At 39.1% G+C, this 18785-nt stretch overlaps 2 protein-coding genes across 2 annotated transcripts; both read left to right on the top strand.

The window, feature by feature from the left end:
- Positions 1–346: 346 nt before the first annotated feature.
- LOC117447617 (cAMP-dependent protein kinase type II-beta regulatory subunit) lies at positions 347–8260 on the top strand. The gene is made up of 11 exons (XM_034084385.1): positions 347–829; positions 1916–1951; positions 2774–2826; positions 2992–3075; positions 3300–3406; positions 3605–3758; positions 6045–6146; positions 6236–6310; positions 6416–6484; positions 6577–6712; positions 6810–8260. Exons 1-11 carry the CDS (start codon positions 565–567, stop codon positions 6941–6943), a joined length of 1215 nt encoding a protein of 404 aa, XP_033940276.1. The 5' UTR covers positions 347–564; the 3' UTR covers positions 6944–8260.
- A 394-nt stretch (positions 8261–8654) lies between these two features.
- Positions 8655–16774, top strand: LOC117447944 (HMG box-containing protein 1-like). Its single transcript, XM_034084969.2, has 11 exons — positions 8655–8729; positions 9973–10131; positions 10444–10624; positions 10981–11092; positions 11200–11314; positions 11835–11953; positions 13156–13312; positions 13511–13655; positions 14244–14531; positions 15618–15759; positions 15875–16774. The coding sequence occupies exons 2-11, from the start codon at positions 10059–10061 to the stop codon at positions 15890–15892; spliced, it is 1350 nt and encodes a 449-aa protein (XP_033940860.1). The 5' UTR covers positions 8655–8729; positions 9973–10058; the 3' UTR covers positions 15893–16774.
- The last annotated feature ends 2011 nt before the right edge of the window (positions 16775–18785 follow it).

Here is an 18785-nt window from a genome sequence, read left to right as displayed (position 1 = left end):
ACACAGATTGGTTGGCAATAAAATAAGATATTTAAGATTTGTATTTTGTGTTCACACGTCAATGTTTTTCACTAGATTATGAATAATTTTGAAGTGAGACATTACAACCGACTGTAAAAAGGCATAGCCTACAGATGAGCTGCTAGTAAAACAACATATTTAAAACATATTAGGTGCATCCGATATGTCATCTCTCTCTCCGTTGAATCGATCTGCCTGATAAACCGGAGGGTTTCTCATCATTTGTATTTTGCGTTTGATTTTCAGATTCAGCGCCGCTGCTGCTCATACGCAATCCCTGGATAGGTGGTTGCCATGGATTCCTGGGTCACATGCGTGGGTTTCCTGTAGCCAGAAGCAGCAGAAGAAGAAGATGCTTGGACGAAAAATCCAGAGCCATTTTCATTCAAGAAAAAGAGAGGAATCGCTGTGGAGGGATTGCTGACTGGGTGGCCTGACTACACCCGTCTGCTCGTTTTGGCTTTTTTCATCCCACTGCGTGCTTTTGGTTATTTCGGATTCGTAGCAAACCGGTTTTGTCCACATTATAGACTGATAATAGGAATGAGTATAGAAATTCCTGAAGGACTGACGGAGCTGTTACAGAGCTTTACCGTGGAAGTGTTGAGGAATCAGCCCAGGGATTTGCTCGAGTTTGCATTACAGTACTTCACCCAGCTGAAGGAAAGTGAGACCAAAGAGGCCTCTTTTGGCAATGACCAAAATTCGGCCCCAAGACCTGGAAAAGCGGTCAATTTCATTGACGAAGCCATGCAGATCGATTCGGAAAACGGAGAGGAGGACGACGACGATGACGAGGAATTCATAGGTAGGCGATCATATGTACTCTATGTCGGGAGGAAATGTGGTGGTGGATTTTTTTTATTCATTAGGAACAATGAGCATGTTTCGCTGTGTACACGGCTTCAGATGGAGACACATTGCTCGCGTGATGCTCCGCCACCTTGCATCCACCACGGCGCTGTCATTTGCCATATATGGTCACAGAGGGTGAAAGATGGATAATGAAGGTGTCTTGTCTTCATCTGTGCAGAAACGTTTATGTGACAAGGACAGCATTCAGGCAAAGCATCTGCAAAAAAAAGGGGTTTGTGTTTATTTCCACACAGGCCTACCCTGCACCTCTAGGTCATTTCAATATTTCCAGTTTCAGGTGCAGGCCGGATGGGCCTTCCATGATTATGTATAAGAAAATATGACAAAGCAGACACACGTGACAAATGAACCTCTGCTGTGATGCAAGCAATGCAAAATATGTGTGTAACTGTATCGGGATGAATTGTGCTCCCTGAGCTGTGGTCATGTCTCACTGTGGCCAGTGCAGTGTGGCCACAAGGTGCAGCAAGTAGCATAGCAACCCAGAGCTCTGACACAGCATCCCAATGAGGGTTGGGGTCTGCAAGGCAGCCTGCAATGGTTACATAAGGACACGTACACTGCATTCAGTCAGTAAACTAACTATAGTAGTATTGTTGGGTCATGATTGTGCCATATCAAACCTCCAGTGCCTTGTCTAAATGTGAGACAAGCCTCCTTGGACAACAATGGCTGGCAGGCTATTAATGGATGAGACCTCCTAATGTATATTTCATATTGAGACTTTTGTGTTAGAGCTTGGCACCTTTGCTGGGTTTTGCATTTGAATTTTGTTTCTCATTCAAATTAGATTCAAACGCACTTCAAAGCAGCTGTCCTCATTCAGGTTTTACCAAAAATGAATAAGGCTCCTCAATGAGCAAAGGTCTGTGTGTACGCCGCTACACATGTACCACTGATGTAGAAACACTTGTGTGTTAGGATAACCTTATCTGCATCAATGATTCACCTTTTCTGTGAGATAGATGTACTGTATCATGAAATAAAACATTCTAATACATATGTTTTGCTTTTGCAGCCCCGGTAATAAACAGATTCATCAGAAGAGCATCAGGTGAGTTATCATTCGCTGGTTGTTTCAAGCATGTTCTGTCAAGAGGGAAACTCTGGACTGTGTCAGTGCTGGAAACATATACAACTTCTTTGACACATGAATACGTCAGACCTGCTCCATTACAAGGGAAAATTAAGTATTTTTCCATCTTTCTTTTCTCAATGTCTTCTGCTTAATATATTCGTGCAGATTTATTAGAGTTTGTGAAACCACTCTGTCTCTAGCCGGGTTAATAATGTCAGTGAGTGACGTTGGTGAGGAGAGGAGGACAAGTACTGCTACTAATTATAATCTCCCTCTCATGATAATAGTAACATTGTGGCTTCAACTTCATAACTGCATTAGGACTGATGCATCTGCATGTTTGACAGCCTGCATGGAAAGTATGAGCAAGTAAACAGCTAAAGCTATTACTTACATTTTATCACTTCAGATTTTACTTAAACACCCTCTACATAGGCCAAAGAAATAGCGCTTGTGAATAAAATGCATTTAATAATGTACTGAAAAAGGAGTATATTTGAATTAATATAAGAAGAATTGAACGTTTGTTATGATACAGTGTCCTGTGCAGTATGAAAGCCACCAGCACACGCTCTTAAGACAGCTGTGTTCATTGAAAGATTTATACATGAAATGTTGCTGAATCATTCCTGAGATTTGCTGTTGTTATGATCACTTGAATATGACACTTTATGTTTTATTTAAAATGTTGTTGTTTCCGAAGGTTTTGCCTTTGGGTAGACATCTTAATTTGAAGGTGAATTATGCTCTCTGTTAGAAAGTGTCGAGTTCATTCATTTGTTGATCTCTGTCATGCAGTGTGTGCTGAAGCTTTCAATCCAGATGACGATGATGAGGATAAAGAGCCACGGGTAAACTGTCTTTCTTACCATGAAGATCTTGGTTGATTTTTAGTATGGATTGCAGCTCTGAATATGAATCAAACAGTCAACATGATAAAGTATATGTATGTATATGTACTTTAAAGTGTCTGCCATCATAGGCTTATATCATAAGTCCTGTGTATTAATTTACAGGTCACCCACCCAAAAACTGATGAGCAGAGACAGAGACTACAGGAAGCATGCTGGAACATTCTTCTGTTCAAGAATTTGGATGCGGTGAGTGGATTATTCCATAAACACTCTGTGCTCCTCTGGTTTGTGCTCTGCCATCTCTTAAATTACACAAAGGAGGACATGGCCCGAGGCCAGCAGATCTTTGCCCAGCTCAGTGCACTATGCATGATTTGTTAAGATGGTTATTTTAAAGTAGCTGAAACAGCACGCTGAGTGGATTCTGCATGATTGTTTTTTTTCATTTATTTGACTGATATTTTACACAGGAGGAGATGTCTCAGGTGCTGGATGCCATGTTAGAGAAATTCTTCACCGAAGGCGAGCACATCATTGATCAAGACGACGACGGGGACAACTTTTATGTTATTGAAAGGTGAGCTTTCGTGTGGCTCTCACAACATGACTTACTTATTATTTGTTAAATCAGATCATTGATTGTTTTGTAGAACTGTAAAATGTTTGTGAAATAATCTGTCAAATCAATGTTTCAAGCTGATTCAAGATTTCCGGACACACCAATATGTCTGCCATGTATTTATATTTTTCTCTGATGTTTTTCTTTTTCATTCAGTGGGACGTTTAACATTTTCGTGAAGATTGATGGCACAGACAAGATAGTAGGCTGCTATGACAACCGAGGCAGCTTTGGAGAACTAGCGTTGATGTACAACACCCCCAGGGCAGCCACAATAATCGCCACCTCCCCTGGAGCCGTTTGGTGCCTAGTGAGTAAACCATTAAAGCCTCATGTAAGGGCACAGTTGGCTCCGTGCACAGGATTAAAAACCTGCGGTGCTGTTAGTTGCCACATTTAACAGTAAATATCCAGGTTGTCAGTGACAGTGTTGGCATTATTAGATGAGATCATGTGGACTTACTGCGATAACAAACTGTATGAAACCTAATGAATGCAACAGTACGTGAGAGGGCACTAATAATGCCCCTGGATATGAATACATGTTCATTAATGCATTTATTAAAGCTAATGAATGTGGAAACTGAATGTGAAAAGATATGTTTATTTATGAATGTAATACAGGCCAATTAAAAAAAACGTGTGGCCCATTCAGAGAGCTCCGCTATCAGACCCGCTCAACCAGGCAAAGTGAACCTCAGATGAACTTAACTTGTTGAGTAATCAAGTTATTCAATTCTCAGAATTTAAGCTGGGGCTTTAAACACCATAATGGAAAACACAAAGTGCGATAACAAAAACTGGTAAATCTAAATTAAAACAGTTTTATAAATTGGGTCTGAAAACAGCTGTTTGTAGTTGATCTGTGAAGCAGCTTGTTTATTAATGACTCAGCAAAGGTTGTGTCCTTATACTGTGGGGAACAGCGTTGTTATGTCATCTGTGTGCAGACCGGGCAGGTTGCAGCAGTATCCCCTATTGACCCGGTACTTGTAGTTTGTGTTTGTGAACAAGCAGAGAGTCGTGTTCAACAGACTGACATCGAGGAGGGACAGTGAGGGCCTCTGTTCAAACAGTAGTTTAACGGATTTAGGTCTGGGACATCTATCAGGCTTATTTCCACTGATACTGCTGATCACTTGGTATCATTTGAAATGGGGTTGTAATGGTTAACTTTTTGGTAACCTTGTTAGATATTAAAGCTGTGGTACACCATGTTCTTAGGCCTTGGACTGACTCTACTGACAACCAGAGGTGGAAGAGGTACTCAGATATTATACTGTACTTAAAGGTGGGGTTGGTAAGTTTGAGAAACCGGCTCGAGATACACTTTTTGTTATATTCCATGGAATGTTCTTAACATCCCGATAGCAATGAATATCTTAAGTGCTTCGACAAAAAATCCATAAACATTTTTAATCTGTGGAAGCCGTAGTACTGTAAAAAGCACGACCAATCATCTGAGCCGGCCCGGCTAAAGTAACTGGATGGCCTACCCGCCTGTCAGCCTTCCATCTGTGCACAAACTTATCTCGTGCCCTCATTGGTCGTGTGTGTTGGAGGAGGGGCTCTGTAAGGAAGTGGCAGATTTTTTCTGGCTGTGTATTTTCAAATTCTAGCGCACTCGAGCTGGTTTCTCCAAAATTACCAATACCTACCCCACCTTTAAGTAAAAGGTAGTAATACCACGGTGTAAAAATACTCAAGTAAACTTCTGGTATTTTTCTGAATAATATATATTATATCACTGGATTTTAACTTACAATCCATTTATGCACACATCATTTTAATGTGGTAGCTGGTTAAGGTTAAGCTAACTTAAACAACATTTTATCATGCCATGTACCTTATAATAATATGCCATAACTAATTTGTCAATTACATTTTTGTATTAATATTATTAACCTGGAAAGTCACTATTAATCTTCTCAAATAAAGGTAGTGAGTAAATAGTACAATATTTCCTTCCAACTGATATAGGAGTAAAAGTTTACCATAGCATAAACTGGAAAGACTCAAGTTAAGTTCAGTTAAGTACAAGTACCTCAAAAAATGTACTCAAGTAAAATACTTGAGTAAATATACATAGTTACTTTCCAGCACTGCTGATAAGTTAACCTCAAGGTTAGAACTGTGTTTGCTCATTCGTTGGGACTTTATTATTCCCTAGCCAGAGGGCGCTGTATTCATTGTTTTCTACAGAATAGTATGCTGCCATCAAACATGTTACTGGATATTATTTGAATCTAAAACATCATCCTGCTGAATGACATACAAACTAACTGAGATATTTCTAAAGATGTATCGCTTAGAGCAATAGCCTCCATGAGCACCTGATTGATGCTGCTTGAATTATCCGAGCTGGTGTTATGGTTTGAAGGAGACGCTTTTCTTACTTAACAACGGGTTAACAGTGACCCCTACTGCAGAAATGTTGTTTCATAAGAGGTATTGTTTGCTTAAAGATTCCAGAACAGTCTAGGGAAAATGTAAAAAAGGTCAAAATCAAAGGTGTTTTACAGGAAGAAAAAAGAGGGGCTTTTGAATAAATACAAAAAATACTCTTTTTTACGTTTTCTTTTAATCTGTGTTTCAGGATCGTCTGACATTCAGGAGGATAATAGTGAAGAACAACGCCAAGAAAAGGAGGCTGTATGAGGCCTTCATTGAAACGCTACCACTGCTTACATCATTAGAGGTTAGGATTAGTTTGTCCTCCAATGTGAATAAAGTTGACCATGCTTTAAAAGTAACTCCATTGTTAACCACATATATTTTCTTCCACAGCTCTCAGAGAGAATGAAGGTAGTGGACGTAATATCCACCAACGTGTACAATGATTCACAGCAGATTATTGCTCAGGTGAAGAATCTCTATGATCTGTTCTTACATTGATACTTTCACCTTCTGCTGCAATGGAGCAATAATAGATACTGAGTCACACGTTTACTTTTCTTTGTATTACAGGGTGATTTAGCAGATTCCTTCTACATTGTTGAGTCTGGCCAAGTAAGAATCACCATGAAAAGAAGCAGGGTATGTTTGACCAGTTTATCCTTCGTTATTTAAGTTTAAAAAATGTGTTTGCATATCCAAATAGGTTAATTGGGTGTTTTTCTTCCTGTCAGACGAAAAAAGATCAGGAAGATGAGGAGGTGGACATCGCCATGTGCTCTCGAGGCCAGTATTTTGGAGAGTTGGCGCTTGTCACAAACAAGCCCAGAGCTGCATCAGCCTATGCTGTGGGACGCGTCAAATGCTTGGGTATATGTTTATGATTTATTTAAAAACAATCATAACTCTAAGTCGAAACTGTCCTTAAATGATTTCTGACTCCTCTTTTCTTTTTCTGTTTTGTCAGTCATTGACGTACAAGCCTTCGAGAGACTGCTGGGTCCGTGTATGGACATCATGAAGAGAAACATTGCTAACTATGAGGAGCAGCTGGTGGCCCTGTTTGGGAGTAGCACTGAGATTGAGAAACAAAGTGCATGAACAGCAATGGACCATGAATTGGTGGATGAAAAAGAGGGTTGTTACGATGTTTCCCCCATAATCACTTAAACAGCTTTTCTTACAACAAATGTGAATATCCACTACTACATTTGTGTGTCAGATAAATATAACAGACTACGTCAGAATCCCATATGAGACGAGGTTCATTTTAGCAAAGTTGCCACAGCGTGTTACAGTAAGCCAAAGCAGAGTTGCTTAAAGCTTGTTTGAAGTAGAATTCTCACGATTCTCACCTTAAAATGTAAGCGTACATTTTACCTGTCAGTGTAAGACGCATTATCTGTTTGTATATTGAACACTTTTGTTATTGCTCACCTTTTTCTCCACAGTGTTATAGTTACACCTACAGTATAATATTGTTTGTACTACATTTCTAAACATTGTTTGTGGAAATCAGATGCCAAAGCTAATTTCTTACTGGATAATGGTGAGCAAATATGTCACGATCTCTCGTCATTTTTGGCTAGAGCACTAACATTCGCGGCATGAGGTGCACTGGTACAAGTGCCACAATATGAGAAAGGATTACAATTTGTAAAAGAAGTTGATTTGATAACATATTTCACATTTTGATTACCACAGAATGTAAACTTGGCAGTACTTTAACATTTTTACAAAATATGTTTCTGTTTATCATAATGTTGAACCCCTTGAACACGTTCATAAACTTTATATCATCGTTGGTAAGTGTGTTTGTGGCTGTTAGCCTAATTCTATGCTTTTGCAAAAAACAAACTTCAGAGAGATAGCTGACAGTTTTGTAAGAATATACAACACATTGCTATACAATTTGAAACTGAGTATTTACTGTTATTATATATGCCCAGCTTTAATTGAATAAGTTGCCCCACTAGACTAGTCATTATAGGCAGTGTCTTGAAACAATTGATTTTCCTGTGTTTTAATGTAACATGTAGGTCATATTGTTTTTGTGTCTGTGAAACATACATTATGATTATGACATTCATTATTGCTGTCTACCTCTACCAACAACTTTTGGAAACATATGTTCCAACGTTCCCTCTAAGCAGGAATCTAAAGTGGGTCTTTTATCTCTCTCTCTCTCTCTCTTTCTCTTCTTCTCTATTTTTACGATTAATAATTGAAGTCTTCTGTAATTTGTCTGTGGTTTACTGCAGCTTAAACTGTTCATAGCTGGATTAACATTGAAACATTCTGACATCCCCCCCCCCCCCTTTGTGCAGGTAGTGCTGGTCATTTTTGAAGGCAAACCCATGATACTGGCTGAAAGTACTGTATGTTTAACTTTTCATGTCAATAAAGAACATTTTTATATTTGCGTTTCACTTAATATTTTGTCACAACAGCCATACGATTCTGTAACGCATTCTTTGTATTACATTTTTCATTCAGTGTATGCATTTGTTTGAATAATGTTGTTGTAAAACAGTTACAATTGTAACTGCAATTACTCAACTGCAAGGGAAATGACACTAGTTCTAGAAAGCAGACTATACTTCTTGCTGTGGTTGCAACATTGTTGATAAAAAAAATAACCATGCATTGTTCCTGTTATTGCCAATCAACTGTTACTGGGCAGTAATAGGCATGCACTTTCATCCAATCATACGATGAAAAACAAACTAGGCCCCGCCTTCAATGTTTTTCGCATTCATGTGAACCAATATAATTCCCGGATTCTTGTTATTGATGTTCTTATCCACCAATAGGAGGCTTTCTCTGTATGCATTCATTCCCACCCTTCGAGTTCATGCCAGAGAGTTTCTTTATGGCGACTGGTTTGGTAAGTGGAAAACAGACTACTTTTATCGAATACATAAACGGTGTAAACGTATTTTTAACGTTAGCGTCGTGTGATTGGTGTAATTGCTGTTCTAACTCGATGTTTTAGCGGGGTTGTCACGCCTTTATTTGATCTTCAATGACATGTTGTGCTCGACAATGTTTTTTTTCGCGATGACGCTTGTTGTTTAGGTGATAACAAGCCCAACCAAAAGCTCTTATGTGTATAAAAAACACGTCATTCATTTGGTGAAATCTGCTTTGATTCGTGTAAAAGTCTCGTTTTAAAAGACTCTCCGTGTTTTTGTGTCATTCATTTTGAACGGGGCAGTGAGGTTGCGTCATGCCTCAACTTGTTGACATTCTTTTGTTTACAGTGTTAGACCCGACAGACTCTGGGTCTGAACACTGCTACTGCTTTTGGGTAGTGGGGAACAGCAGGCCCAAGTGTCAATCTCTCTGTTTGGACCTTTTAATACTTCTGAATCGTTATATTTATATATATATATATATATATATATATTCGTGTCCGTGTTTACGAAGTCAAAGCGACGTTTGTCAGAGCGTGCAATGACGGTTGGAACGCACATATCCGTTAGTTCCTTCTTGTAAACTGAATCATTTGATCGTCACCTATTTGTTGTACTTTGCATGTCGCTAAAAAACACATTGTTATATTAAAATCAGGATTACACTCTTTTACTTCGTATTTTCTCCAACCTCCAGTTTTCGAATCTTTAAAAGCCACTTTAACAGAGGAATTCCTGCTATTTTTCACTTTTGCTACGCAGTTATGAATGAATGAGCTCTGGTACGCATGCGCCAAATCCCTTTAAGTTTATAAACAAGGCCTCCACGCAGCGGGTCACGTGACCAGCCGCAGTGGTATACTGTGTCGATTCAGAGACAAAGGATTCCCTAAAGGCTTCATACCTTCTCCATTTTAATCATGCAATATATGACATGTCTTGCTATGATAACAGACTGGCACAGCTGTTTATTTATTTGCGCGTTCAGAAACATTTGGCTACTGTGATAATGGTTTTCTAACCACATTGATCCGTTCATTATGTCTTTCTGAAACCATATCACTATCAAACACACGCGTATCGCCATTCAGGCGTATGCAATCCTTTTTTAGTGATTATTTTTAAGGCAGCATTTTAAATAGGATTGAGCAGCAGTTTCACTTTAAATGTGAAAACTCACCTTTTTTCTCCCCTTTTTGTTTTGCATGAAATCAGCTGATGTGGCAGCATATGATGACGGAATCTGATTAAACAGACCTGCAGCCTGTTAAAGAGAGAAGAACCAGTAGAATATTGTGACAATGGACGAGTCTTTCGATCCACTCAAGTGCAACGAGGACCTGCCTTCCTCACCTGCATGCCACATGGAATATGGTAACATCCCAACACAGCATAATCACATTTTACACTGGCCTTTTCCACATGTTAATAATTAGATTTGCGATTAATTTATGTTATCCATTGGTTTGAGAATATTACGAATACAATCTAATTCCTGATTTTTAAATCTGGATTTGTACTGATCTATATGGCATTAAGTCATCATCTTGGTATTTGGAAAAATAAACTGATATTTTTTTAGACTAATCAAATATTCGAGAACGGTATTGACAGATTTATACACAATGAAAATAAATGTTAGTCACAGTCCAGGGATTATTAATTTGACCGTTGACTTCTCCCCAGATGACCTGCCGGAGCTGCAGGAGGTGGAGGAGGACCAGAGGTCTCCAGGGATATTTCAGGTTGGAGCAGGAGTGTCCCACCAGGAGCTCAGCTGCTCACCCAGCACCAACTGGCTGGCTGAGCTGGCTAACATTGCCACCAATCCTAAGACCTCCCTGCTAAAGAGCGCCCCCCTCAAGAGGTTTGTACTGAGGCAAGATAGTATGCAAATCAAAAGTCTGATGAGCGTATTCACTATTCAGGGATATAAACACAGAGAAGTGTACAACCCCAGTAAAACATGTGGGTGCTCCACATAGCAGGACTGTCGAGTTAGTCACATCATTCAGAAAATATGTTAAGAAATATCTTACGAAATTCTGTACATTTTTCAGCAATCAATAAAGTGAATAGCTTTCTGTCCCTGTCTTACTGTCTAAACCCTGCTTCTGCTGAACAACTGAATCACCTTTTGCTGTCTGTAGATTATTAAAAACACAAATATTAAGTATCAACAGTGACCAAATAAATGTGAATGATAATGTCTTTTTTTTTCAGATCATCACCAGTCCACATCAGTAATAGTTTACATTCCTACGCTCGCCCCCCATTAGCCAGCAGTGCCCCCATCCCGTCCAGAGGCTACCTCAGGGAGCGCAGGCGTGTCAGGGTAACCCTTCACTTCAGTCAACATTGTAAACTTAAGATTCAACCATAAATTGTGTATTACATGTAAACTAATGTCATTTTTTCACGTTATTTTTTAATATACAATAGGCCAGCAGTGAGTCCGAATCTGGAGTTTTCTCAATGGCCTCCTCTTTTTCTGATGATGAAGACATGGCCTGGTCTCACTCCTGGCCCTCCACAGCCTGGCATTGCTTCCTTAAAGGTGAAAACACACTCATGTACAAACGGTATTCCACCTGTGCATGCAGACACATTCAAGTGAAACCTGAGCTTTTCCAAATTACATCTGAGAATTATGACTCATAGCTACTTACCAGAATCCACGTCATTAGTCATTAGTCGTGTTTTCTTCAATCTGTTATTGTTTAAACGGTAATGTGCAAATGTAAGCCACAAACATTTTTATTTCAGACTTTAGACAATTTTTCTTTTCTATCTTTCATTGAAACTTGTCAGAACTGTTTGTGAACAGACCTGTAATTAGTATTGTAAAAAAGTACTGATTGCATTTGAACTACTTTGCCCTCAAAGTTTGCTAATAATAACCAAAAATGAAATAAAAACTGTTTTGGACAGAAGCTTGAGAGGTTCTGGCTACAAAAATGTGTAAAGAAATTCTGACCCCTGGTGTCCAAAAAGCAGTTTTGCAACCTTTTCCCGAATTCTCTTCTCAGTATCAACACTGCTTATTAATCATGTCACATTGTCCTGTTTTTATTCAGGAACTCGCCTGCGCTTCCATCGAGGTCCGAATGTGGAGTGGCAGGACGTGGATGAACTGGGGGATTCTGATGAGGACACAGACGATGAAACCATGAGGCCTTCCTCCTTCTCTTTAAAGGTAGGCAACAAACCGTAAGCTATTTAACAGGAATCGGCTGGAATAGTTTCCCGCTTTGTACACCTCATGTTTAGTTTTCAGGGATGCAAACACATGTATGCTGAACAAAAGATTGCACTACCTGATTTAAAAAACATGCAATATTTTTCCAATCACCTAAAAAACCTAAAAAACCTTAAAAAAAACAAAACTAAAAAATGCCGGACTGACATAGATTATTGGATCCAAACACATTCTTACAGTTTAACATGAATAATACTGAATTCCTTATGTTGGCCCCCAAAAACAGCAGCAGGAAATTAATCCATACTTTAAATACCTTAAAGCCAGAGAACAGGTACAAAACTAGATTTTCCTCCTGGGTGTCAGACTTCATTTAGAAAATAACATCAGTCATTAAAAGATTATCAATCTACTGCTTAAGAAATATTTTTTTAAAGTATTCGTTCAACATCTGATTGTTAGAATCTAGTTTACGCTTTAATGTTGAACCGATAACTGCTAAAGTCTTTTCACTGCATTATCAAAACATTCAACAGTTGAACTTCAACTCGTACAACATTAATAGTTCAGCTCTCCCGTTTATTTCGGACCTGCTCACAGACAATTCCCCATCAGCCCTCTCCGGTCTCCAGACTGTGCCGTTTAGGTTAAACCATATTTAGATCAGGCACTTGGGAAGGGGCTTTTAGTTACTGTGGCCTCCACCTTGAGAGTGCTTTGCCTGAAGAGCTGCAGTCTGTAAAAACTGCATGTAGATTTAAAGCTAAGCTCAAATCTTTCAGATTCTTCTCAGTAAAATTGGGTTTAGGTCTTTGTAATGAACATGCCTTGCTTGCCTTCTTGTTCGTTTTACCTATTAATATTTAAGAAGCATGGCTGTTCCTGACTGATCAAACCCTTTGTAATTAGTTTGCATCCCTCAGGATTGCTGACTGCTAGTAAAGTGAAGTGCATGATCCCTTGTGATGTCAGTAGTCAAGACAACGGCTTGTAATGACCACAAGGTGACAGCAAAGCTAAAAGTAGAGGAAGAGAAACTGAAGACTGTCTTGTTGATTCGCAGAGGTCTCATTTAGTATAATGGCCGGGAAAGCTGTTACTACAGCAATTCACAAATTCATATATTCTCTGGTGGCGAGTTAAGCTACTTCCTCATTATGCAAAACATTTCTCTCATTGGTCTTTTGCTTCTTTCACAGAGATACGGTTCAGAGGGGATGAAGTTGGTGAGCCATGAAGAGACGGTGTCTTTTGGCCAGGCTGTCCTCAAACTGACCTTTGACCCCGGCTCACCTGAGGAGGGCCTTTTGACAGCTGAATGCCGATTGGATCACCCATTTTTTGTCAAAAACAGAGGTAAAACAAGAACTTAGAAGTTAATATATGTTAAAAATAAATACAAATATTGATATTTCTTTACATTAATATATTTATTGATTTAATTGAAATATGAGAAATGTGTTTTTCTTAATGTAAAAACTCCTTTTGGTTTATGTTTAAATAAACAGCTGTATGACTAGAACTGTTTTAAAATGTACCATCGGTGTTTTTCAGGGTGGTGTTCCTTTTATCCGAGCCTCACCGTGGTGCATCATGGGATCCCTTGTTACGAGATGCAGGTGGCCAACGTGTGCCTTCCCCCAAGCCACCCAGAAGCCATCAACTGCGATGACTCTGTTGTCTTTGACACCTTCAGAAGGTACAATAATGTGGTCTCGCTTTATGCAATGAAGAGACTTACTATAGTAGATATCGTTCTTTTTGTATAACAATTCATCAAATGAGAATATGACGGGGGTCTCGGGATTCATCTACAGGTACAGATTATTCTTCTGCTTTTAGCAACTATATTTTTGCCTCTTGGGTACGGCCAAATGCAGCCGAACTTCTTTAGCATAACATCACATTAAGTTAAAGTATTCTTTAATAAAGTAATTATAACTTCCCACAAATTGTAACCATAAATTAGTAAATTCTTGGATTGCAGCCTTCTTGTACACATTCCTTGTCTAATCATCATCTTTTACAAATACTACAAACTGTTTGTAGCAACATTTAATGCGGTTTTCAAAACACAAATATGACTAAATAGTCTGATCTTTTCAAAACAAAATACAGTACACTCAAAATTATTACACTCCTTTACATGTCAATTATTTGTATTTTTTAGAAATGCATTTTTATTGACAAATATGACATTTTCAGATAATATTTGTGTCAGACAACAAAGTAAACTAATAACACAATATGAACCGCTATCTTTACTCTCCCTTGTGTCCTCCTGCAGCTATGACTTCACCCCGCTGGACTCCTCGGCAGTGTACGTCCTGAGCAGCATGGCCCGGCAGCGCAGGACGTCTCTGTCCAGCAGCGGCGCCGTCAGTCCGGACTGTGACAAGCTGGAGCGCTCCGGCTCCCCTCAGTCCTCCACCGGAAAGTCCAACAAGAGCAACACCTCAGTGACAGCCACTGTTGCCACGCCTACAAAATGCAAGCGTCCAATGAATGCCTTCATGCTCTTCGCCAAGAAGTACAGAGTGGAGTACACACATATGTATCCTGGGAAGGACAACAGGTACGCAAACAGCCATTGCGATTCCTTTCTATATCACTGTGGCACATCGTCAGGTGTCCACATTAGCCTTTCTGTTACATGAACGTTCCCCACATTCATCCCAGGAAATGGAAATGATGAGGAGGAAGTAGTTTAATATGAGCGTACCGTCACATTGTGCAATGGGATGTTTAAGATCCCATGAGCAATACTTTCATCTGCAAACGAGCGGCGGACCAATGTATGAAGCCAATCTCCTCCCAGACACTTTGGTTTCCCTGCGTGGGAAATAAAAGAGCTCCCTTCCACCCAGAGAATATTTTAATTTGATGGTGTTGTTTTTCTACCATAGGATTATCATTAAACTTCACCTTCAATCTAATTATATTCTCTTGGACCATTAAACATATATATTCATTTTTATGAATCCATTTGTCATTTAAAGCCACAGGTCCCAGATTCAGCACCTGAGGTAGAACATCTGGCCTTAAGGGGCCAACATTTCTTTATTAGATGTTATACTGACTTATCTTTTACCCTCTATTATTACTTTTTTTTCCCTTATCTTTTTAACATTTTCATGGCATATCTTTTTTAGTATTTTATGCAATTTAAGTGTCATACTATACAATGAGTTGTATAGAAGTAGATCGGGACATTTTTACAACTTTTTGATTGCATACTGCATTTCATTTTCAGTATAATAATCGTTAACAAAACATGTCTCTATAAACACACTATTGACCGAAAAGGAGCAGGGACCTGCCCCTTTCTAAAACAAACAAAATAAATAGAAATAGATGGTCTGTCCTTCATATTTCTTATTCACAGCCAAACATAACAGTATCTTAGGATAATAAGAGAACCACAAAAAAGACTTATTTCCCACTTCACAATGACTATTCCATTGTTCTGTTTCTTTTCCTGAATATACTCGGATCTAAACGATAGCTTGGGTTGAAAATATAAAAATAATCACTTATTGAGAGGAGAGAGAGAAGTAGTAAATGGATTAGTAAAGACGGTCATCCTGGTTGAACTTGCGCTGAGCTTCATTAGTCTGGGAAAGGCGAGCACTTTATCTTCTGTCTCTCACCTTACACTCAGAGCCATTAGTGTCATCCTGGGTGACAAGTGGAAGAAGATGAAGAATGAGGAGCGGAGGCTGTACACCATGGAGGCCAAAGTCCTGGCTGAGGAGCAGAAAAGAATCAATCCAGACTGCTGGAAACGTAAAAGAACCAACTCGGTAAGGAACAACATATATAACACAACTGTAACTATTACATTATATTCACCCAGTCTTTGGTTTCGATCATGTGTCCGCCCTACTGTGGACTAATGGCTGATGTCTTCCTCCACAGGGCTCCCAGCAGACCTAGATAATCCCCCAGAATCCCCGGCTGCAGGTGCTTTGACACGGCGAGGTGCTGGACAGAGTCCGGCGGAGCACTCGATGCCTCCTTGCTCTCTCGACCCTTGACACCCGACTGTGACGCAGAGTTCACTCGCTTTTTGTAACCTTGAAGCATTATTAGAGACAACCCAGAATTATGAACTATAAACAAAACATGTAATCTAGTCACTAATAGTGCATATATTTTCCTATATCTTTAATGTCAAAGGCTTCTTATTCCCCTGATAAGAACTTCCTCATGTATTTCAGGTTATTTTATATTCAAGGTTGATACAAATTGAGAGCATGTGGTGCTATGCTTCAGTGTAAAAGGAGTAGTAAACGACAAGTGTGTATTTATAACTGTAAAAAGGGTAATTCTAGCAAACTTTTTCACAACTTTTCAAATTGATTATATTTGTAAAAGTCAATATATTGCATCCTTTAATGCATTTTGCAATACAGTATATTCTGCAGCTGAACTTTTGCCAACAGTTTGAGATGCTGCCCTGCCATGTCTGTAGACTTTAGCCCAGCCACTCGGCCATATGACGCTTCAGCATGTGGTGGAGGGCTTACACTCAGTCACAAAGCACTTCAGACCTTCGCTGTAAGTGTTTCTTTTGCACTTTATATAAATATGTAACCTAATCATATACAGCCATTGTATACAAGTGGAAACCATTTGTTTCTTACAGCTAGTATCTTGACAGTTAGCCGTTTGACACAATCATGGCCCAGTAGCCGTGTTCTGCTTCCAGGTTGAATTTGAAAGTGCTTTGTTCATAATGTACAGGTCTCACAGCCCCAACAACCTCTTGCACAAAATATCCTTGTATCATATTATAAATACTTTTTTTTAAACTTGCATCTTATACAAGTGTTTGGTTCTTTTCAAAAACTGTAATCACAACCTGCCGGCATGCTTGTTTGAATACATGTTAAAATGTGTTTGCCTGTCTTTTCTTTTGAATAATAAGCATTATTATTGTGCGACTCATGAACAAGTGGTTTCAGGGAAACGCTGAACCACACGCATGTTTTATCTCAAGCTTTAATAGCCCTTGAATATCCACTGATCCAAACATCGGACCTGTAAAGCCCGATGTTTCTAAGTTACTCAGTTGAAGTGTGTTTTATTCTTCGGTTTCTTTCTGCCTCACAAAAACACCATGCGTATACTGTATGCTAACAACGCCTCTGAAGAATTGTACTGAAGCAACACTATTCACTCCAGACCTGAATGAGGACAATGTTAAAGGTCTTAATTGAATGTTATACTCACTGGAACATGGGTCTATTCTCCCTGGAGATGAGAGGGGTCTGAAAGCAAATGAAAGAATACATTATCATAAGTGGAGACCATGTTCCAGAGGAAGACTTCACAAGTGATGTAGTTAGATGTACAAGATATTCATGTTCCTTACAGCTTGCACAGGCACAATGGAATTATTGAAAACAACAATTTGGAAAGAACTGCAGTATTATCGTCAATTTTAGGTCTTTATTTACGTTGTAAGCGCCAGAGGGCGCCAACTCTCCATTTTTCCTTATTAGAAGACATGCTGCTTTACCCCCCCCCCCCATCATATAAACATCTCCTATCTCAATCTTCTCTTAGATAAAAGATACACATAGATAAAATGACATAAGGTCAACATACAGATAACATTAATAATACTGCAAGTGTGCTGTGGGGAAAATAATAATACGTTGCGTTTATATCAAATAGAAGTAGCCTTACTATGTTGTTGAAAAAACTCAAATGAACATCTCTGAAATGATTCATGGACATTGGAAAGTCATCATTTGTCTGAAATGTATGAATATCTTGAGGGCACTGCTTGTCTCCAAGTAGGAACATTTACATTTGAGAATATGAGATTCATTGCCGTGTATGCCTCATGAAATAACAATGATCAACACCCTGCAAGCCTCTCACGCAAAGGAATCTAATTATAGCATTTCAATAACAGGCCTCTCCAAAACGATCCGAGATGAATACTTAATGGCGGATTTGAGGACATGGGAAGTTGTGTCGACTACGCTTCCGGCTCAACAGCATTGTGAGCTTTAATGGAGGACCAATGAATAAAGTGGTTATGGCGGTCAGAAATTAAAAGCATTTTTCAAATCATGGCACAGTTTCGTAAATGAAAAACACGTGTCACTGCCATGAGGAACACAACATGAAGCATTCATGACCTTCACTGTTGTTCCTACATTTGATTTGTGATGGCTGCTGTGCTGACGATTACATTTAAATAATAAAAACATATCTGCACCACAACAGGCTCTGAATCTAAGATGTGGTAAGTTGGAGTATTCTTTAAAAATCATGAATTGATGGCTTAAATATGGGTGGCATTCTGCTGAGAAAGGTGTCATTTATGCATAAGGTCTTTTGACAGGAACAATTAAAGAGGACCTGAATACTAAAATGAACAATTAGAATGGAGAGAAACAGACAGGGATCATCACTGCTGGCGTCCTCTTGAATCAGGCGCTGCACCTTAATCAAGGCTTTCTAATTAAGGGCAATTATCTTCAGCAATTCACTGAAAGAGCGCCGACTCTGTGTCTTTGTTACAGCGAGGTGTTTGTGTAAGGCAGTCATCTCTAAATGGGATTGTGTTATGAATACATGCATTGGTTTTAATAGATTATGTTGTTGTTAAAATGATTCCCATAATTGCTATACAATTGTGCGTTCGATCTGTTCAAGAAAACATGTTTTGCCTTGTGTTGCAATAGAAAATAAAAAAAGGTGTTCAATTCAGAAAGTACATTTCTTAAATCAGATCCTCGATCACTTGAGCACATGTAACATAAACTACTTCTCTTTGCATGCTCATTATTTATTTCCAGATCCCTGAGCA

Source organism: Pseudochaenichthys georgianus, chromosome 6 (genome assembly GCF_902827115.2).
Source record: "Pseudochaenichthys georgianus chromosome 6, fPseGeo1.2, whole genome shotgun sequence".
NCBI lineage: Eukaryota > Metazoa > Chordata > Actinopteri > Perciformes > Channichthyidae > Pseudochaenichthys > Pseudochaenichthys georgianus.
This window is presented reverse-complemented; position numbering and strand designations above follow the sequence as displayed.

Excerpts from the sequence above, each read along its gene's own strand:
- LOC117447617 (XM_034084385.1), top strand. The coding sequence starts at position 565 with ATGAGTATAGAAATTCCTGAAGGACTGACGGAGCTGTTACAGAGCTTT. Across the intron at positions 1,952-2,773 it reads ATTCATCAGAAGAGCATCAG|TGTGTGCTGAAGCTTTCAAT; the intron begins GTGAGTTATCAT and ends TCTGTCATGCAG. Across the intron at positions 6,147-6,235 it reads CACTGCTTACATCATTAGAG|CTCTCAGAGAGAATGAAGGT; the intron begins GTTAGGATTAGT and ends TTTCTTCCACAG.
- LOC117447944 (XM_034084969.2), top strand. The coding sequence starts at position 10,059 with ATGGACGAGTCTTTCGATCCACTCAAGTGCAACGAGGACCTGCCTTCC. Across the intron at positions 11,315-11,834 it reads CTGGCATTGCTTCCTTAAAG|GAACTCGCCTGCGCTTCCAT; the intron begins GTGAAAACACAC and ends GTTTTTATTCAG. Across the intron at positions 11,954-13,155 it reads CTTCCTCCTTCTCTTTAAAG|AGATACGGTTCAGAGGGGAT; the intron begins GTAGGCAACAAA and ends CTTCTTTCACAG.